The sequence below is a fragment of the Macaca mulatta genome, chromosome 12 (assembly GCF_049350105.2).
Source record: "Macaca mulatta isolate MMU2019108-1 chromosome 12, T2T-MMU8v2.0, whole genome shotgun sequence".
NCBI classification, from domain to species: Eukaryota; Metazoa; Chordata; class Mammalia; order Primates; family Cercopithecidae; genus Macaca; species Macaca mulatta.
This window is the reverse complement of record NC_133417.1, coordinates 64,153,407-64,175,823: the sequence shown is the minus strand read 5'-3', so window position 1 is coordinate 64,175,823 and position 22,417 is coordinate 64,153,407. Positions and strand designations below refer to the sequence as shown.

The 22,417-nt window shown below is 36.6% G+C and overlaps 1 protein-coding gene across 50 annotated transcripts in view; it reads left to right on the top strand.

Moving 5' to 3' along the window:
* The window catches only part of BAZ2B (bromodomain adjacent to zinc finger domain 2B), a 315,913-nt gene that overhangs the window by 278,248 nt on the left and 15,248 nt on the right, over positions 1–22,417 (top strand). For 43 of the 50 annotated variants that reach the window (XM_077957047.1, XM_077957045.1, XM_077957032.1 and 40 more), the window contains 7 exons: positions 1,961–2,610; positions 3,033–3,306; positions 3,479–3,634; positions 4,811–4,971; positions 15,053–15,363; positions 15,751–15,886; positions 20,141–20,287. In XM_077957047.1, the coding sequence (XP_077813173.1) occupies positions 1,961–2,610; positions 3,033–3,306; positions 3,479–3,634; positions 4,811–4,971; positions 15,053–15,363; positions 15,751–15,886; positions 20,141–20,287 (1,835 nt within the window). The remainder of the gene's footprint in view (positions 1–1,960; positions 2,611–3,032; positions 3,307–3,478; positions 3,635–4,810; positions 4,972–15,052; positions 15,364–15,750; positions 15,887–20,140; positions 20,288–22,417) is intronic. The other 7 variants (XM_077957048.1, XM_077957021.1, XM_077957019.1 and 4 more) reach the window with 1 other exon arrangement.

The window sequence follows — 22,417 nt, the reverse complement described above, 5'->3', positions numbered from 1 at the left end:
TCTCAGAAAAAAAAAAAAAAAAAGATACAGACATTGCTCTGCCTTTAAACAAAGCTTGTTGATTTAAATTCTAGTACGTGGGAGGGGGAGGTAATAGAAAATAAACAAACATCATGATTAATGTTAAATTCTGTAAAGGAAACATATAGAATGACGTTCTAAGATGAATGGGGGGTCCTAATTTTAGATAAGGTGATCAGAGAAAATCTCTGTAAGGAAATAACATTTATTATCTGAGACATGAAGGATAAGGAGTCAGGCAACAAAACAGTATCCCATGCAGAGGGAAGAACAAGACCAAAGGCTCTGAGAAGGGCAAGAACTTAGCATGTTCAAGAAGCTGAAAATACAGAGCAAGAAGAGGAGCAGAGTTATCAAGGACAAGAGTGGTGCAGAGGTGGTGGAAGTTTTCAGGAACCAGATTATAGAATTTGTAGGCCTCAGTTAGGAGTTTGGATTTTTCTCTAAGCTGCAGAAAAGTGAATAGTAGTATTCCATTTATGTAATAATGCAAAACGATAGTCATAGATAATGTGTATACGATTTTTGGGAAGATATTATATAGATGTAATTAACCATGGCTACCCCTGAAGTGTAGAAATAGAGACTGAAGGAATAGGTAGAAAGGCCTTTACTTTATACCCTTAATGATTGAATATTTTAACTTGAGAGCATATTACTTTTCAAATTGAATAAAGTAGTGGATTTATGTTTTTAAAATAGTTCTTATAAATTATTTTTAAAACAATGAGCAAAAATATGAACCAGAAATTTACAAGAGAGAAATACCAATAAACCTATGAAAAGATATTCAGCCTTATTAACAACCAGAAATAATGCAATCTAGATTTTCACCTCAAATATTGGCAAAGACAAAACATATTGACAGCCTCCAGTTTCAGTGAGGGTGGAGGCACGCGGATGCTCTCAGGTACTTTAATATGAGTATATATTGATCCAGACTTTCTAGAGGACAGTTTGACAATATATTTCCAAAACTCTGAAAAGTACACATCTTAGTTTTTTTCTAGGAATTTATTTTAAGGAAGTAAATCAGGAGAACAAGTCTAAAAATATAGATAAAAGGTCATTATTTACAGCATTGTTTAGAATCGTAAATAATTGGGACCTATTATGTATCAGTAGAAGATTGTTTAATTTATGATATAGTTCATTCTGTAGCCATTAAAATTTATGATGAAGTTATGTGTTTATCGACATGTCAAGGTGTTTACAGGGTATTACTCAATAAAACCCTCTAGCAGTGTAGAATATTATGTATGTAGTAGAATTTCTTTCCTTAATTATGTGGACTTAAGTGTGTATGTATCACATAGAGAACTCCTAGAAGTTTAATACAAAAATATTAAGGGTAATTTTTGCTGTGTAGTAGGGCTTGTAATATTTTTTGAACTTTTAATATTTTTGGATTTTAATTTTTTATAACAAATATATGTTATTGCCAGCCGGGCGCAGTGGCTCACGCCTGTAATCCCCATACTTTGGGAGGCAGAGGCGGGTGGATTACCTGACCTCAGGCATTGGAGACCAGCCTGGCTAACACGGTGAAACCCTATTTCTACTAAAAATACAAAATATTAGCCAGGCATGGTGGTGCACCCTTGTAATCTCATTTACTCAGGAGGCTGAGGCAGGAGAATTGCTTGAACCCAGGAGGCAGAGGTTGCAGTGAGCTGAATTCGCACCATTGCGCTCCAGCCTGGCGGAAGAGTGAGACTCCATCCATCTCAAAATAAAATTTAAAAAAATATATATATATATGTGTTAATTTTCCAGTGAGTGAAAGCTATAATCCATAAAAAAGGAAAATATAGGGAGTAAATAGGTAATATAGAAAAGTTTAAGTATTTATGCATGTAATTTGATAAAGAGTAATGAAATTTACAGTATTGGTTTGATCCGGAGTAACTGATCTTCATAATGCTTTTTGATTTTGTAGGACTAGAAGAAATTGCAAAAGAAAGAGAAAAACTAAAAAAGGCAGAAAGTATCCAGATCAAAGAAGAAATGTTTGAGACTTCTGGGGACAGTTTAAATTGTTCAAATACGGATCACTGTGAACAAAAGGAAGATCTTAAAGAAAAAGATAACACAAATCTATTCCTTCAGAAACCTGGCTCTTTTTCCAAATTAAGCAAGCTTTTGGAAGTAGCTAAGATGCCTCCTGAGTCAGAGGTTATAACACCCAAACCAAATGCTGGTGCAAATGGGTGCACATTGTCTTATCAGAACAGTGGAAAACATTCACTGGGCAGTGTTCAGTCAACAGCAACACAAAGCAATGTGGAAAAGGCAGACTCGAATAATCTGTTTAATACTGGTTCAAGTGGTCCAGGGAAGTTCTACAGTCCTCTCCCCAGTGACCAGTTACTAAAAACGCTGACTGAAAAGAATAGGCAATGGTTTAGTCTTTTGCCACGAACGCCTTGTGATGACACTTCACTTACTCATGCTGATATGTCAACTGCTTCTTTGGTGACTCCTCAGTCTCAGCCACCATCTAAGTCACCTTCACCTGCCCCAGCTCCTCTTGGATCTTCTACTCAGAATCCTGTTGGCTTAAATCCATTTGCTTTATCACCTCTTCAGGTTAGTACTGCTAACTGTAACTCATTTTTATATTGCTTTATGTAATCTTTGACCCCATGGAGATTTTCACTCTAGGGGGATTACTCAAATAGTTAAAATATTCCTGCTACAGTTTGAAAACTGAAGCAAGTCAGAATTTCTGTCACCAAGGTTCATTAGAACTACTGATCTCTAGCCTTGGTGTAAGTCTTCTTTAATTACTTTTTAACTTATTACTATAACAGTATATCCGAAAGGAAAATTACTTTGGGGAACAAATAAGAACATGGAATTTAACATTTTTGTTGCTAATGTATTTCGTTTTCCTCTAATTCTAATAAATGAAAGACTATTTTTCAGAATTTGAAAAATAATTTCATATTCCAAACATTTTTCCTAACTTCTTAATCTACTTTTCATTAATAAATGTTTTCTTTTTGCAGGTGAAAGGTGGAGTATCTATGATGGGACTTCAGTTTTGTGGGTGGCCCACTGGTGTGCTTACTTCTAATATTCCATTTGCATCATCTGTACCTGGTCTAGGATCGGGGTTAGGGTTATCAGAAGGAAATGGTAATTCGCTCTTGACTTCCACTGTTGCTTCGAGTAAAAGTGAGTCTCCAGTACCACAGAATGAAAAGGCCACTTCAGCTCAACCTGCAGCTGTTGAAGTAGCAAAACCAGTAGATTTTCCTAGTCCAAAACCTATTCCAGAAGGTAGGTACATTGAGATGGTTTATAGCAATTTACTCAATTTCAGTATTATGGATTCCTATATTGTAACTGAATATTTGACGGTTCTATATGTAGTTAGTGAATCTTTTATTTCCATGGTATCATTTCCTATTCAAAATATTTGTAAAAGATCTACTTACTTATCTTGACTTAGAAATGCAGTTTGGTTGGTGGAGAATTATTGACCCAGAGGACCTAAAAGCTTTGCTCAAAGTGCTACATCTCAGAGGAATAAGAGAAAAGGCATTACAAAAACAAATTCAGAAACATTTGGATTATATTACTCAAGCCTGCATCAAGAATAAGGATGGTATGTACATAAAAGAGATTTCAGCTTTCTTTCTTGCTTAGTTATTAGAATTCATTATTTTATTCTCAAGCATATTTTAGTACAGTCTACTGGTCCTTCATATTCATGAGTTCCACATCTGTGGAAATCAACCAATCACAGATCAAACACTGTCAAAGAAAAGAAAGATGGGTGCATCTGTACTAAACATATATAGACTTTTTTTTCTTATCTTCCCTAAATAATATAGTATAACAACTATTTCCATAGCATCTACATTGTCTTAGGTACTGTAAGTAACCTAGAAATAACTTAAAGCATATGGGAGGATGTACATAGATTACATGCAAATAGTACACCTTTTTTTTTTTTTTTTTTTTTTTTTTTTGAGACGGAGTCTCACTCTGTCGCCCAGGCTGGAGTGCAGTGGCCGGATCTCAGCTCGCTGCAAGCTCCGCCTCCCGGGTTTACGCCATTCTCCTGCCTCAGCCTCCCGAGCAGCTGGGACCTTTTTTTTTTTGGTGAGAGAGTCTTGCTGTGTCACCTAGGCTGGAGAACGGTGGTGCAGTCATAGCTGACTGGATTCTTAAAGTCCTAGGCTCAAGCAATCCTCCTGCCTCAGCCTTCTAAGTAGCTGGGACTACAGGCACATGCCCCCACACCCAGCTAGTTTTTTTTTATTTTTTGTAGAGACAGGGTCTCACTATATTGCCCAGGCTGGTCTCGAACTCTTGGCCTCAAGTGATCCTCTCACCTCAACTTCTCAAAGTGCTAAGATTATGGGCATGAGCCACCACTCCTGGCCAACACCATTTTATATAAGGGATGTGAACATCAAAAGGTTTTGGTATTCATGGGGGTGGGGGGGGGTCCTAGAACCAATTCCCCACAGATAACAAGAGAGAAATGATATCTTAATGCACTACTATTTTTTTCTGTTTTACTCAACAAACTATTTATATTTTTTAAATTGGTGTTACTGTCTTGTAATTTTTTACACCTGCAGACATATTGTTTTGTGTTTCTTAGCATGTTTCTACTTTTAAGAGTAAGCTGCGTGTACATACACAAGTGCATTTGTATATGTTAAGTTAGATGTACATGGCTCCCCTAGAATTTTATTCACTTTCTGGAAGAAATCTCTGAGGAGAAAAACTTAATAAGTGGATTTTTAAATTAATTTCTTTTTAAATGTAGTTGCTATTATTGAACTGAATGAAAATGAAGAAAACCAAGTAACTCGAGATATTGTGGAGAACTGGTCAGTAGAAGAACAAGCAATGGAAATGGATTTGAGTGTCCTTCAACAGGTAGAAGATCTAGAAAGGAGAGTTGCATCAGCAAGTTTGCAAGTGAAGGTAAAATCGACTTGGAATAAAATCTGTTTTTAGGATAATGGAAGGTAACTAATGCTTATTACATGCCTAATATATGCTAGCTAATGTGCTAAATGTTCTTACTTTATCTCGTTTAATTCTGAAAACAATCCTGGATTATTTTGCCCCATCTGGTAAGGAATCAGGCTCAGAGTAAGTAATGTGCCAATGGTCATATAGTAAGTGCCTAAATGTGCATTTAAACCAAGTCTGACTCCAAAGCCCATGTTCTTTTTAGTAATCTTGCTACCTCCTTAATGGTTTTCAGAAGTATTATTTCTGATGTGCAGTTCTTTACTACCAGCAGAATTCCAGTTTCACTGAGATGAATGTGATGATCTAGTACAACATTATCAATAGGAGTTATCAGACTCCTATTGTAGTGTTTCATATAAGGCTATGAACTTCCTTATATACAAGCCATGTTATGTGTCGGACTTTTACACTATATAGTTTAATTTGGAGACCAATATAGATATATCCAAATATATGTTATAGAACATTATGATATACTGTCACATGCACACATACCTTACATATATATGTAAAGTTTTTATATACTGATTTATTCATTTCTTCATGTATCTGCTGGGCATTATCATGTCACAGGTAATGATCAGAACTGGTTTCCAGTGAACAAACAGAAAAATTCTTGTGCAAGAATTTTTGGTTTTGTGAAGAGGCGTATAAAGATCTCCTTAAAAGCATGAAAGGTTTAGAACCTGCTAAGGTTCTGTTTTGGTTTTTGGTTTTGTTTTGTTTTGTTTTGTTTTTCTTTTTTTGAGATGGAGTCTCACTCTGTCACCCAGGCTGGAGTGCAGTGGCACAGTCTCGGCTCACTGCAACCTCCACCTCCAGGTTCAAGTGATTCTCCTGCCTCAGGCTTCCAAAGTACATGCCATGACACCCCGCTCATTTTTGTATTTTTAGTAGATATGGGGTTTTGCTACGTTGGCCAGGCTGGTCTCAAACTCCTGACCTCAAGTGATCCACCCGCTTTGGCCTCCCAAAATGCTGGGATTACAGGCATAAGCCACTGCACCTGGCTAGAACCTGCTAAGGTTCTAAAGGTTTAGAAAACTTAATCTCCATGTAATTTAATTTGAAATGCCTTGCTTTATTCAGAATGAGAAATTTATGGCATAATGCTATCCTATTTAATAATTGAGATTTTGCTTCATAATCAGTTTAACATAGGCATTTGGACACTTTTAAGGATCTCAAAAAATGTAGTTTTCCAGAGCTAATAAAATATCCCTTTCTTGTGACAAACATAATTACCAACCTTGGGAAGCAAAAATTTATTATCGAAACTATTGTGCTAGTAAACTATGTGTCTCCTCCTCCTGGTTCTATAATAACAGTATAAAAGTGTCTCGTGTATTGTCATCTTTCTGGCATCTTCAACAAATGAACCCTGTCACACTATTTTATTTTCTGGAGAAATGAAAATTATTCCATTTAGTGCTGGAATTTTTTAACATGTTTTTGGATCACTTATGTTACACATTTCACTGAAAATAACAAACCTGATTTAAATTATCATGGTGGCACAGAATCATCAGTATGAAGATCAATTATTAGACAATAATTCCCTCAAAAAATGAGAAGAGGTTTGGCACCTAACCTAATGATCTTAGCGTGCTTTGCTTTTAAAACTGCTACATCTACTTTCTATAACCTGTGGTTGCCCTTTCAGATTGTCAGTTGATACTACTTGCTGATTTAAATTTGATTGGTTCCACAAGAACTATTTTCCTCCAGCTTTTTCGCAACTCATTTGCCAATTCTAATTGACTGTTGGTTGGGAAACTGTATCATCAGGCTTTTTAAAAATATGTATAAAGTCAGAGTGTGGGCCTGAAACATTTTCCTGGTGACATACTCAGATTTTGGTCCTTTGACCTTATCACGTTGCTGGCTGCTTAAATGTTCTTGGCTGTGTTATCAGTAGCTAAGTAGAATTTGCTTCATAAATCGTTTTAAATTCATAAATAATAATGTACAGTATCATGGAGTACATGGTGATGTTTTGGTACATATAATGTATACTGATCAGATCAGAGTAATTAGCATATTCATTATCTGAAACATTTTCCATTTTTTTCTGTTAAGAATAATCTTCTTTAGCTACTTGAAACAATATATATTATTAACTGTAGTCATCCTACAGCGGTATAGAGCACTAGAACTTATTTCTCCTACCTACCAGTAATTTTGTTTTTTGTTTTTTGTTTTTGACACCGAGTTTCGCTCTTTTTGCCCAGGCTAGAGTGCAGTGGTGCGATCTCAGCCCAGGCTAAAGTGCAGTGGTGCTGCCTCGGCTCGGGCTGGAGTGCAGTGGCACGATCTCAGCCCAGGCTAGAGTGCAGTGGTGCGATCTCGGCTCAGGCACCGCAACCTCCACCTCCCGGATTCAAGCGATTCTCCTGCCTCAGCCTTCCTGAGTAGCTGGGATTACAGGCATGCGCCACCATGCCCGGCTAATTTTTGTATTTTTAGTAGAGACGGGGTTCCTCCGTGTTGGTCAGGCTGGTCTGGAACTCCTGACCACAGATGCTCTGCCCGCCTCGGCCTCCCAAAGTGCTGGGATTACAGGCGTGAGCCACCATGCCCAGCCAGTAGTTTTGTATTCTTTAACAAACCTCTCTTTATCCCTCCCTGCCCCCACTTTCTCCAGCCTATGGTATCCTCTGCTCTATTTTTTGCTTCTATGAGATCAATTTTTTTTTTTTTTTTTTTTTTTTTTTTTTTTTTTTTTAGGAATAAGAAAAACAAAAGTTTTATTTTACTTTCAATTATTCCTTAACATTCGTTCTTCATGTAGCTTGAAATTTATGACCTACATCATTTTCCTTCTCTCTGAAAAATTTCTTTTTTTTTTTTTTTTTTTTTTTTTTTTTTTCTTTTTCTTTTTCTTTTTCTTTTTCTTTTGATGAGTTTGTGTCCTTTGTAGGGACATGGATGCAGCTGGAAACCATCATTCTTAGCAATCTATCACAAGAACAGAAAACCAAACACCGCATGTTCTCACTCATAGGTGGGAACTGAACAATGAGATCACTTGGACTCAGGAAGGGGAACATCACACACAGGGGCCTGTCATGGGGAGGGGGGAGGGGGGAGGGATTGCATTGGGAGTTATACCTGATGTAAATGACAAATTGATGGGTGCAGCACACCAACATGGCACAAGTATACATATGTAACAAACCTGCACGTTATGCACATGTACCCTACAACTTAAAGTATAATAATAATAAATAAATTAAAAAAGAGATCAATTTTTTTAAGCTTCCACATGAATGAGAACATGTAATGTTTAACTTTGTGTGCCTGGCTTATTTCACTTAATGTCCTCCAGTTCCATCTATGTTGCATCTAATGAAAGGATATTTCATTCTTTTTGGGTTGTATAGCATTCTGTTGTGTATTTTTGCCACATTTTCTTTATCCATTTATCTGTTGTTGAACCCCTGGATTCATTCTGTATTTTGGCTGTTGTGAATAGTGCCACAGTAAACATGGGGATGCAGATGTCTCTTCAATACAACAATTTTCTTTTCCTTTGGATAAATTCCCAGTAGTAGGATTGCTGGATCATATGATAGCTCTATTTGTAGTTTCTTGAGGAACCTACATACTCTCCTTCATGGTGGCTATACTAGTTTACATTCCCACCAACAGTATGTAAGAGTTCCCTTTTCTGTGCATTCTTACCAGCATCTCATTTTTTTTTCTTTTTTTTTTTTTTTGGTGGGGGGGGCGGAGTCTTGTTCTGTCGCCCAGGCTCTGGAGTGCAGTGACGCGAACTCGGCTCACTGCAAGCTCTGCCTCCCAGGTTCACGCCATTCTCCTGCCTCAGCCTCCCTGGTAGCTGGGACTACAGGCGCCCACAACCATGCCCAACTAATTTTTTGTATTTTTAGTACAGATGGGTTTTCATCGTGTTAGCCAGGATGGTGTCGATCTCCTGACCTCGTGATCCGCGTGCCTCAGCCTCCCAAAGTGCTGGGATTACAGGTGTGAGCCACCACGCATGACCTTTTTTTTTTTTTTCTTTTTCTTTTTTTATAATAGCCATTCTAACTGGGGTGAGATAATATCTCATTGTGGCTTTGATTTGCATTCCCCTGATAAGTAGTGATGTTGAGCATTTTTTCATATATTTGTTGGCCATGTATATGTCTTCTTTTGAGAAATGTCTGTTCAGATTATTTGCCCATTTTTAATTGAATTTTTTTTTTTTTTTTTTGGCTGTTGAGATGTTTGAGTTGCTTATATATCCTGGATATTAATCTCCTTTCAGATGTATTATTTGCAAATATTTTATCCCATTCTGTGGCTTTTCTTTGCACTCTGTTGACTTTTTCCTTTGCTGTACAGAAGTTTTTTCATTTTCTATAATCGCATTTGTTTATTTTTGCTTCTGTTACCTGTGCTTTTGAAGTTTTATATATAAAATATTTTCCCAGACCAATGTCCTGTTTCTCCTAGTAGTTTTATCATTTGGGGTCTTACATTAAGTCTTTGATCTATTTTGAGTTGATTTTTGTGTAGAGTAAGAGTTGGGGGTCTAGTTTCATTCCTCTGCATATGGATATCCAGTTTTCCTGGCACCATTTATTGAAGAGACTATTCTTTTTACAATGAGCATTCTTGGCACCTTTGTTAAAAAGCAGTTGGTTGTAGAGGTATGGATGAATTTCTGGGTTTTCTATTCTATCCCTTTGGTCTATGTGTCAGTTTTTATGCCTGTACATTGCTGTTCTGGTTACTACAGCTTTGTAGTTTATTTTGAAGTCTTGGTAGTCTGATACCTCCAGCCTTGTTCTTGTTGCTCAGGATCGCTTTAGCTATTCAGAGTCTTTTGTAATTCCACACAAAATTTAATATTTTTTCTTTATTTCTGTGAAGAATGTCATTAGTGTTTTGATAGGGATTGTGTTGAATGTGTAGATTGCATTGGGTAGTGTTGTCATTTTAACAATATTTATTCTTCCGATCCATAAGCATGGTTGTATCCTCTCATCCTCCTCAGTTTTTTTCATCAGTGTTTATAGTTTTCCTTGTAGAAGTCTTTCACTTCTTTGGTTAAATTTACTCCTAGAGTTGGGTTTTTGTTTTTGTTTGTGTTTGTTTGGTAGCTGTTGTAAATGGGATTGCCTTCTTGATTTCTTTTTTAGTGAATTCATTGTTCATGTATGAAAATGCTGCTGAGGCCGGACATAGTGGCTCATGCCTGTAATCCCAGAACTTTGGGAGGCGGAGGTGAGAGGATCACTTGAGCTCAGGAGTTTGAGACCAGGCTGGGCAACATGGCAAAACCCCATCTCCACAAACAATACAAGCATTAGCTGGGCATAGTGGCACGTGCCTGTAGTCCCAGCTACTTGGGAGGCTGAGGTGGGAGAATGGCTTGAGCCCAAGAGGCGAAGTTGCCTTGGCTATTTGTGCTGTCTTTTGGTTCTATATGAACTTTTAAATAGTTTTTTCTAGTTCTGTGAAGAATTTCATTGGCAGTTTTATAGGAATAGCATTGAATCTGTAAATTGCTTTGGTCAGTATGGCCATTTTAATGATATTTATTATGCCTATCTGTGAGCATGGGATGTTTTTCCATCTGTGTCATCTCTGATTTCTTTGAGCAGTGTGATGTAATTCTCATTGTAGAGATCTTTCACCTCCCTGGTTTGCTACATTCCTAGGTGTTTTATTGTTAGCAAAAGTAACTTTTTGTTTTGTTGATCTTTTGTATTTTTGTCTCCATTTGGTTTATTTCTGCTCTGATCTTCTTTCTTTCCTTCTACTAATTTGGGGTTTGATTTGTTCTGGCATATCTAGTTCCTTGAAGGGCATTGCTAGATTGTTTACTTGAAATCTTTCTACTTTATTAATGTAGGCATTTATTGCTATAAACTTGCCTCTTAATACTGCCTTTGCTGTGTCCCATACGTTTTGGAATGTTGTGTTTCTATTTTCATTTATTTCAAGGAATTTTAAAATTTCATTCTTAATTTCTTTTTTTACCCAGTGGTTGTTCAGGACCCTGTTGTTTATGTTACATGTATTTGCATAGTTTTAAATGTTCCTTTTGTTGTTGATTTATAGTTTATTTCCATGTAGTCAGAGAAGATACTTGATATGATTTCAAATTTTTAAAATTTTTCGAGATTTGAGTCCTAACATATGTTCAGTCCTGGCATATGTCCCATGTACTGATGAAAATAATGTGCATCTGCATCTGATAGATGAAATGTTCTGTAAGTGTCCATTTGATCTATGGTGCAAAGTGATTTTCTGTCTAGAAAATCTATCCAGTGCTGAAAGTGGTATGTTGAAACCCCCAGCCATTATCATATTAGGATCTACCTCTACATTTGGATCGAATAATATTTTGCTTTATGCATCTGAGTGCTCTGGTATTGGGTGCATATATATTTACAATTATTATATTCTCTTGTTGAATTAATCCCTTTATTATATAATTTTCCTTCTTTGTCTCTTTTAACAGCTTTTAACTTGAAGTTTTTTTTATCTGACATAAGTATAACTATTCCTCTTCACTTTTGATTTTCATTTACATGGGATATTTCTATCCATCCATTCACTTTCAGTCTGCATATGTCTTTACAAGTGAGGAGAGTTTCTTACAGGCAGCGTGTAGTTGGGACTTGTTTTTTTAATCCAACCAGCCAGTCTATGTCTTTCAAATGGGAAATTTAATTCATTTACATTCAGGATTACTATTTATAGGTGAGTGCTTACTCCTATCATTGTATTGATTGCTTTTCAGTTGTTTTGTATAATCCTTTGTTCCTCACTTCCTTGATTATTATTTATTTTTGTGGCTGGGTGTTTTTCCATAGGGATAACAGTTTATCATCAGGCTTTTTAAAATTATGTGTGTAATAATTGCCTTTCTCTTTCTCCTTTGTGTATTAGCTTTCCCAGTGAGTTTTATAGTTTCATATTTTCATGATGGTGGTTATCATCTTTTTACTTTCATGTATAAGACTCTTTGAGCATTTCTTGCATGTTTAGTCTAGTGGTGATGAATTCCTTCACTTTCCCTCAGTCTGTAAAAGACTTTTTTTCTCCTTCATTTCTGAAGGCTAGCTTTGCTGGGTATAATATTCTTGGCTGGCAGGGTTTTTTTCTCTTGCTGCTTTGAATATATCATCCCATTCTTTCCTGGCCTATAAGGTTTCTGCTGAGAAATCCATTGTTAGTCTAATGAGGATTTCTTTATATGTGACTTGACACTTTTAATGCTTTCAGAATTCTTTGTCTTTTGACTTCTTACAGGGTGACTATAATATGCCTCAGAGAGGACCTGTTTGGGTTGAATTTCTTGGGATTCTTCGAACTTTCTGGACCTGAATTTTCATCTTTCTCCCAAGACGTGGGAAGTTTTCTGCTATTACTTCATTAAATTTGTTTTCCTCACATTTCCCTTCTCTTCACCTTCTGTAACACCCACAAGAATATTTGTTTGCTTAATGGTGTCCCATAAATCCTATAGACTTTTTCATTCTTTTTTCCTTTTTCTTTGTTTTCCTTTCTTTCTTTCTTCCCTGCTCCCCACCCCCTGGGTCTGCCTGTGTTATTTCAAAAGACCAATCTTTGGGTTCAGAAAATCTTTCTTCTTGGTCTAGTCTGTATTTTTGGTCCAGTCTTGTATTTTTTATTTTATTCATTGAATTATTTAGCTCTAGCACTTCTATTTGGTTCTTTTTTATATCTGTCTCTTTGTCGATTTTCTCATTCAAATCATGATTTGTTTTCCTGATTTAGTCTAATTGTCTTTATGTATTCTCCTATTTCTTCTATCAAACCATATATTTGTACCCATTAATCAATTTCTCTTACTCTCCCTCTCTCACTACCCTTCTCAGGCTCTGGTAACCACCAGTCTACTCTCTACATTCTAGAGTAGAGTAGCTTTTTTAGTTCTCACACATGAGTGAGAACATATAATAATTTGTCTTTCTGTGTCTGGCTTATTTTACCAAGGATAATGTCCTCCAGTTCCATTCATTTTGCTGCAAATAACAGGATTTCATTCTTTATGACTGAGTAGTATTCCATCCTAAAAATATACTGCATTTTCTTTATCCATTTGTCTATTGATGGGCATTTAGGTTGATTCTATATTTTAGCTATTGTGAATATTGCTGCAGTAAATATGGGAGTACAAGTATTTCTTCCATATATTGATTTTCTTTCTTTTCTATGTATATCTACTAATGGAATTGCTAGATCATATGGTAGTTCCATTCTTAGATTTTTGAGGAAACTTCACACTGTTTTTCATAGTGAATAAGTTGGTTGTCTACCTTGATCTCACTTTTTTCAGTCTAGAAACTGTGAATTGGGGGGAAATTTTCTGTGTGCTTGGTTCCCGGCAGAATGAGGGTAGAGAAGCATCATGGATGTGGAAGTCCAATTCTCTTACCATCTGCTCAGAGTTTTTTCACTTCTCTCTTGCCCCCAGGAACTGTCTCATCCTCATGTTTGAATTTTGGGATGTTGCTGGTGATCATCTCAGTGCCGTATATTTATTTTTGGTTTTCTGAGTGGTTGGCGGCAGGGGCAGGGGGGCAGTGGGGGCAGGAACTGAAGCCAGCTTGCATCTGTGCCACTGTTTTAAGAGTCCATTCTTCCTTTCTAAATATAAATATTCTGCTGAGTTAAAGGGGAAGAACTGATCCTAGTATATAAAATAAAATAATTATATCTGAAGAGATGTTTAAGTTCATTCTGTTTTTCATTTAATATGCATTTATTAAATACCTATTGCATCTCAGGCAGTGGACACCAAAAAATTGAATAAAATTTTGTTCCTACCATCAGAAAGCTTGTCATATAATAGGGAGATCAGGCATATACATATATGCAGAATCTAGTACCTGATTGTTGAGAACAGAGTAATGCATGAATTTAGAAAAAGAATACTGACTTCTGGCAGAGATATAGAAGAGATCATGGAAGATTTCATGTAGAAGTTGAAATGGAACTTAAGAAAATGAGTATGGTTTGGACAGTTAGAGACCAGGGAATATCATACTAGGAAGTGGGAACAGCATGAGCAGAGCATGAGGATTGGGAAGCTTATCCCATGTTTGTGGAATAGCAAGTTACAGAATTTGACTGCAACATAAGATGTGTGATTGGGAACATGAAAAGGGATAGATTGAGGTGCTTGAATGCCATGGTGAACATTTCCTAAAGTATAGGAAATCTTTGAAGGATTTTGAGCTACAGAATCAAAAATCCTTTGAAGGATTTTGATTACTCAGTCAGCATACATGTATTGAGTGCCCATTATTTGCCTGCACTATACTGGAGATAAATGAGTAAAAGCAGACATAGTCCTTGCTCCCATGGAATTTAGAAGTAGAAAAATATTCATCAAATAATCACACTAGTATAACATTGTATTTATGACAAGGCTAAGGAGCATGGTCCTGTGAGAACCTGTCAGAGTGGGACTTAGCTCCTGAAAGAGGTCAGGAAAGGATTCCTGTCAGGGGATCCTTTCATGTTAAAGTGAATCTTAACATGAGAGCTACAAAATGAGTGGTGTTAATGAGGTGAAGAGGAGCAGAGAAAAGCAATACAGATAAAGGTAATAGTATTTATGAAACCCCTGCAGTCAAAGGAAAAAGAGCACAGAAGGACCTGTACAGAAGAATAATGGAAGGAATGAAAACAGAAAGGAAGAGCAAAGCTCAGAGGCTACCCAGACATTTCCATTTAAGTGATCCGATGAAACTGATAAGCATTTTAGTCTAAAATCCTTCAAAATATTTTGCTGATTGTTCTTACACTGTTTATAATATCAAAAGTTTTTAAATTTTATTTTTCAAACTTTTCTTACAACTATTTCTTTTAATTTTTTCTTCTTATTTCTACCTAGTTTTAGGAAACACAAGGTAAAATCTTTTAGTAACGATCCTTGAGATCTGCCCGTATCCAATGCTGTTTTTTAAGTAAAGGTAATTCACCCATCTGGCATTTTAAGAGGAAACCACAATAACACTGTTCTCTTGATATATAGGGTTGGATGTGTCCAGAGCCTGCAACAGAAAGGGAGGACTTGGTATATTTTGAACATAAGTCATTTACTAAATTGTGCAAGGAGCATGATGGAGAATTTACTGGCGAAGAAGAAAGCAGTGCACATGCACTAGAACGGAAGAGTGACAACCCCCTAGATATAGCTGTAACCAGGCTGGCTGATTTGGAGCGGAACATTGAAAGAAGGTATCTGAAGAGCCCCTTAAGTACCACCATTCAGATCAAACTGGATAATGTGGGCACAGTTACTGTCCCTGCTCCTGCACCATCCATTAGTGGTGATGGTGACGGGTAGGTTATTGAGATTAACTTGAAAAATTATTGTGCTTCTTTGCTAATTGGAGCCTATTTTCTATTGCCTGTTATCTATGTATCTTCTTGTATGTCTGTGATCCATACGGATCATGCTATTTGCATGGTGCTTTGTAAAAACTTTTTTTTTTTTGTTATGTGCGTTGATAATCCTGCAAAGTGATCTTACATTTACCTGGTTGTGACTAAGCTTTGAGGCACGTAGCCACAGTCTGTGCACTACATCAAATTTAGTTGCTTAAACCTTATACTTATTGGCTGTTACATGTTCTTGTCATTGCTTGGCTTTCAGTGTGATGATTGTTTCACATTCAGTAATCGTAAGTGTGGACATGACCTACTTAATTTTTCTATATTTCAATGCAGAATTGAAGAGGATATTGCTCCAGGGCTCAGGGTATGGAGAAGGGCATTATCAGAAGCTCGCAGTGCTGCACAGGTAGCTCTGTGCATTCAGCAATTACAGAAATCAATAGCATGGGAAAAATCAATTATGAAAGTTGTAAGTGTTTTTATTTAAGAAATATTATAACTAATTTACTTTGTCCTGTTTCTTCCAACCTCCAGATCTTTCTTAATTATACATTACCTACTGTCATAATAATGTATGCTATATTTGAGAGTTTTTCTAATTCTAAAAGATTTTTGATACTTTCCTCCTCACTGAAGGAATCTTTCAAATGTGTTATCTTTTATTTTTTTAAATCTTGCTTCTGCCTCCTTTGAATATCGTTTATAACTCTAACTGAAGTTGTCTCCCACATTCCATCAGCACAATAGTTGTTAATCTAAATCTTGAAGGCCGTTTCACTGTTGTAAACAGTTCCATTGCTAACATTACCTGCTATATTACTGCATTGCTAAAATGTCTTTTTCTATCAGTTTTCATTTTTTAATTCTAAGAAGCACTTAGATTAGTAAATACAAAATAAGCAGAGAACTCTTAGTTTATGTGCTTGTATCATGTGTTTGGCATCGGATGTGGTTGAAATGAATAGTAGATCCTTTAATCTTTCCTCTACTAATTAAAATTGGTTTTTCACCTTTCTACAACCCCAATTAGTTTATCATTTAGTTTATCACAAAAATCTCTATTTTGTGTAAGGCACCAAAATGCTGTGTGTTCAAAATGCAAAGCTATAATTCATGTTTTCCAGAGAAATATTTATTTCAAATCATGTACAAGTGTCCCTCTTGCCTCTTTTATATTATCATATATAGAATTATCTGTTATATGTAGTCTTTTATGAATTACTTTAACATTTACTCTTTTTTTTTTTGAGACAGAGTCTCGCTCACCCAGGCTGGAGTGCAGTGGCACAGTCTTGGCTCACTGCAACCTCTGCCTCCTGGGTTCAGGTGATTCTCCTCCCTCAGCCTCCTGAGTAGCTAGGATTACAGGCACCTACCATCATGCCTGGTTAATTTTTGTATTTTTTAGAAGAGACGGGGTTTCACTGTATTGGGAAAGCTGATCTCAAACTCTTGACCTCAGGTGATCCGCCCACTTCAGCCTCCCAAAATGCTAGGATTACAGGCGTGAGCCACCGTGCCCAGCCACCATTTACTTTGAATTACAGACTAGCTTTAAAATTTAAACATTTGAGATTCTTTTCATGAATGGCTAAAGGTGAAATTCCTCTATTTAAAATGGTTGTTTCCCTGAAGAAAAGAAGTGATTCTTAAATAACTTGGCATTCTTTCTTTCGTTTTTACCTTTATGCTTCGACTACTCAAGGTCTTATTAATTCCAGAAAATAAATTACGTTTCTTCTATGGTTTTTCACTGCTTCCTAAAATATCTATGAACCTGCAGTTTCATAATATGCTCGAATACAGGCCTTTCTCAATTCAGATTGGAATTTACTATAATTTTTTTTTTTTTTTTTTTTGAGACAGAGTCTCTGTTGCCCAGGCTGGAGTGCAGTAGCACAATATCAGCTCACTGCAACCTCAATCTCCTGGGTTCAAGCGATTCTCCTACCTCAGCCTCCCAGGTAGCTGGGATTACAGGCATACACCACCACGCCCAGCTAAATTTTGTATTTTCAGTAAAGACAGTGTTTCACCATGTTGGTCAGGCTGGTCTTGAATTCCTGAACTCAAATGATCCGCCTGCCTTGGCCTCCCAAAGTGCTGGGATTACAGGCATGAGCCACCACACCTGGCCCAGAATTTACTATAAATTTTAAGGCACTGTTCGATTCATTTAGTATTGTTTTTACCAGATACAAATATTTTTTCCTTCTAAAAATTATTATTAAAACCAGCTTGAAAGTCACCTTAGACAAATATATTTGGTGAGATCTAGGCAATAATGATTTTTTTAAAAAGAGAGAAACTGAGACTGAGTTCTTGCCAGGTATGGTGGTACATGCCAATAGTCCCAGCTACTCCAGAGGCAAAGGCAGGATCATTTGAGCCCGAGAGTTCAAGGCTGTAGTGCACTATAATCACACTTGAGAATAGCCACTGCACTATAGTCTGGGCAACATAGTGAGACCTTGTCTGTAAATAAAATTGAAAAAAAAAAAGATTAAGTCCTAGATCAAAATGAAATTTGTGTTTATATTTTTCTCATCTACACCAAAGCAATCATCATGATGTGTTCAGTTTTATTATAAACTTATACACAGAAACCTAAAACTTGTATCAAAACCTGCTTTTATATTGATATATTTAAATTCTGCAATCTATAGCTTTATTTCCATTTTTGCAAATTCATTAACCTTTCCCCTGTTCTTCATCTACCCTTATTAATCATATAATTCTAGCTCTCACAATCTTCATTTCCTTTTTAAAATGCTTAATAATACACTTTTTGCTATGAAACTATCTTGAAAAGAAGGCAGTGTTTCATATTCAAAGATTAAGAAGCACTTTATAACCTTTAGAGACATTACAGTGCCTATAGTAATCCTCATAGTAAGTCCTAACAAAATATTAAAGTGCTCAATATCTTTAGAAATACCCTGTTGGACAAAGACCAAGCTTACCAAGAAAAAGAGGGAGTTGTCATAATTTGCCTCCAGATAATTCTCTGCCCACAGTATACTTTATATTGTTGTTATTAAACAGTAGGCAGCATCCAATATTTTTTACTGTAGTAGCAGAGGAATTAAAACCAAATAATAATATATTTACTGTAACATATTATGAGCTATTACTATAATTTTTCAAAATTGTTATGAGTTTGATATCTGTCACTCTTTCTTTAAAAGTATCAGGAAATAATTTCATTTTTAAATCCTAAGTGTGAGATGTAAGACAGACCTTGTAGTATTTATAGTTACCTAGTAGAGAAAACAATGAGTATTTACTTATGTTCATGAATCTCATTTTTAAATTGTGTTGTTACAGGGATATAAATATAACCTTGCATTGTTATTTCTCAGTGAATACTTTTACAGTAGAAGTTTTAACGATGTAACTCAAATATGGAGAAATAACACCATCTTAAGGTATTCAGTGATGGGGATGTTAGGAAAGGTCATAAAATAGATACGGATTGTTGGAATGTTAAACTCTGCTGCTTTTGCTCGTGGTAACCATGCCAATGTTAATATGAAATATGTAATATATACATTTGATAAACATTTGTCAACTTGAATAGTGTGTGTGCTGTTTTAATAAGATTCTACAACTATCATTGCTATACATACTAAGTTATATAAGAAGACCATTTTAGACTTTCCCAGACTGATACAATGTTGCATTGAAAATTAAAGTAAGTTTGAACGGTTAAGCTATTTTGTTTTTAAGAGCATATAAATACCTAACTTAAAGTAGTTTAAATGGTTTCTGGTTTTCATTTTTTAAAACATGCACTGCAGGACATTTTCTTTTGTGACTGGTATATGAACTAGTTGTCAAAAAACAATGTTAGTGCTTACCATCTTTTACAGCCATCTTGAAAGTTTTTACTTGTCTAACTTTTCTTCTTTCCTTTGTAAAACTTACTGTACAGAATATGTGTACACGGAAAAAGTCTTCTTTTTGCAGATTTAAAGTTTTTAATTATATTAGAAAATTTTCAATAGAAAATAACTAGTTTTATTTTTAATTCTAAAAAAATAAATAATGACCTCTTAATTTCTTACATGTATCTTTTTTCCTTAGAAACTGTTTTGTAGGATCCATTTTCTGCACTATGACACATGTTTGATTTGGGTTGATTTTCAAAGTTTCCCAGTTTGAACACATTTTCCAATCTATCACAATATATATAGATGAATTAGTCAAAAATCTAGGGTTATCTTTTAATTATACATAATTATGATACTAATACAAGTTTTCTAATTTTGATTTTAAAAAATACTCTAACTCTTATTTCTTTCTCAGGATATCATGAGGATGCTAAGATAAGCAAAAGATGAAGCACATTAAACAAAGAAAACACCATGTATTAAAGCTATTCATTGCTTTATGTGCTCTAATGTCATGTTAATTATTTCATATGTTAATGTGTACATGCTTCTGAAGTGTGTGCAGGCATTCTGCCTCTAAGCTTTGTTCTTTGCAGTGTACTTGAAATGTGCATTTACCCCACAGCATTTACCCCAACAGAACTGCTCACCCGTCATGTGGTCCATATCTGTATAACGAAAGATACATAGATGTGTATGGCTACTATATATTTGTTAGCAAGCGGAATGTTCATTACTAATATAAATTAGGAATTATGGTGCATTGAACATCCCAATAACTATTATTCATGGCAGATGGTTAATTTTAAATGATTTTTCATGTATTATAGTACTGCCAAATCTGTCGAAAGGGAGATAATGAAGAACTGCTTCTTCTTTGTGATGGCTGTGACAAAGGCTGTCATACCTACTGCCATAGACCCAAGATTACAACAATCCCAGATGGAGATTGGTTTTGTCCAGCTTGCATTGCTAAGGTAAGACGATCTAAAACTAAACTTTTTATTTTATTTTATTTTATCTTTTTTTTTTTTTTTTTAAATACAGGGTCTCAGTTGCCCAGGCCGGAGTGCAGTAGTATGATCATAGCCCACTACAGCCTAAAACTCTTGGGCTCAAGCAATCCTCTGGCCTCAATCTCCTGAGTAGCTGAGACTACAGGTGTGCACTGCAAGCTAATTTTTTTTATTTTTCTTTTTTTTTTTTGTTTTGTTTTGTTTTGAGAGAGATACGGTCTTGCTATGTTGCCTACAGTGGTCTCATATCTGACCTCAAGCAATCTTCCTACCTCAGCCTGCCAAGTCACTGGAATTACAAATGCAAACCACTGCACCCAGCTCCAAACAACTTTTTTTTTTTTTTTTTTTTTTTTGAGAGACGGAGTCTCGCTCTGTCCGCCCAGGCTGGAGTGCAGTGGCCGGATCTCAGCTCACTGCAAGCTCCACCTCCCGGGTTCACGCCATTCTCCTGCCTCAGCCTCCCGAGTAGCTGGGACTACAGGCGCCCGCCACCTCGCCCGGCTAGCTTTTTGTATTTTTTTAGTAGAGACGGGGTTTCACCGTGTTAGCCAGGATGGTCTCGATCTCCTGACCTCGTGATCTGCCCGTCTCGGCCTCCCAAAGTGCTGGGATTACAGGCTTGAGCCACCGTGCCCGGCCCAAACAACTTTTTAATTACTAGATTAAAATGCAGAGTTTTATGGTGTTTATGTTTTGAAGGCAGACTCTTAGGTATTCCCTACCTCAGTTACTTTCTCCTATATTTAATCTCTTAACCTAATTATTAACAGTAAGCTAATTATTAACAGTCTTTTAACCTAATTATTAACTACCTCTCCATAAACTCACTTCAAACATCCATCTGTCCACCTCCTTTCTTCCCTTCCACTTCACTCCCTGTAGCACTTCAACTCCAACAATCCTTTGATCTCACCAGGACTTACAGTTTGTCTTAAGACTTTTCACTGTTGCTCTCCCATTTCATGTCCTGTCTTTCCTCCTAATCTGTCTTTCCCATTATCATCCCAATCATTGATTCCACCATTAGGTCCTTTGCCTGCGCCTGCCCTTGGTAAAAACCATTATTCTGGTTAATACAACTCTCTGATTTCTCTAGCACCTATACCTTTGTATCTGAATATAGCTGTGCAATACTCAGCCTTTAAATTCAAGGCATTAAGGCCCGGGTATGTTGGCTCACGCCTGTAATCCAAGCACTTTGGGAGGCTGAGATGAGCAGATCATTTGAGAGGAGATCAAGGCCAGCCTGGCCAACATGGCAAAACCCCATCTCTACTAAAAATACAAAATTTTAGCCAGGCAAAAATTAGTGGTGGCACATGCCTGTAGTCCCAACTACTTGGGAGGCTCAGGCAGGAGAATCGCTTGAACCTCGGAGGTGGAAGTTGCAGTGAACCCAGGTCATGCCACTGCACTCCAGTCTGAGCTACAGAGTGAGACTCCATCTCTAAATAAATAAATAAACAAGGTGTTAGAGGGCCTTTAATGATGTCAATAATTTATCTCTAGCTCTGTCTCCTCCATCTTAATTCTCAGCTTATTGTCATTCAGCTGAGAAAATGGAAGCCATCGGAAGAAAATATCTCATCTTGCCACCACATCTGCTGTCCTTCTGCTTCCAGGCTCACATACCTTACCTTCTCTGCTGTTGCCATGAACTCCTAACTAAGCGAATTTTCCCACTTGTGCCTCAGATTCCATCCCTTCTTACCCTCTTGGGAATGTTATTCCAGCAGTTCTCCCTTCTCCTGCATCACCGATTTCTCCTTCTCCACTGGGTTCCTCTCTTTAGCCTACTGATGTGCTGCTATCTCTCCCATCTTAAGAAAACTAAACAAAAACCCTCTTCTGTCCTCACTTCTCCCTTAATCCAGTTCCTCCATTTTTTCCTTCCATTTACAGAAAAACACTTGGAAAATGTTTTGTTCTGGTTCTATCTAATATCTCTCCTCTGGTTTATTCTTTGTTTAAGACAGAATCTTGATCTGTTGCCTTGGCTGGAATGCATTGACACTATCACGATTTATCACAGTCTGGAGTCCCTCAGGTTCAAGTGATCCTCTCACCTCAGCCACCCAAGCAGCAGGG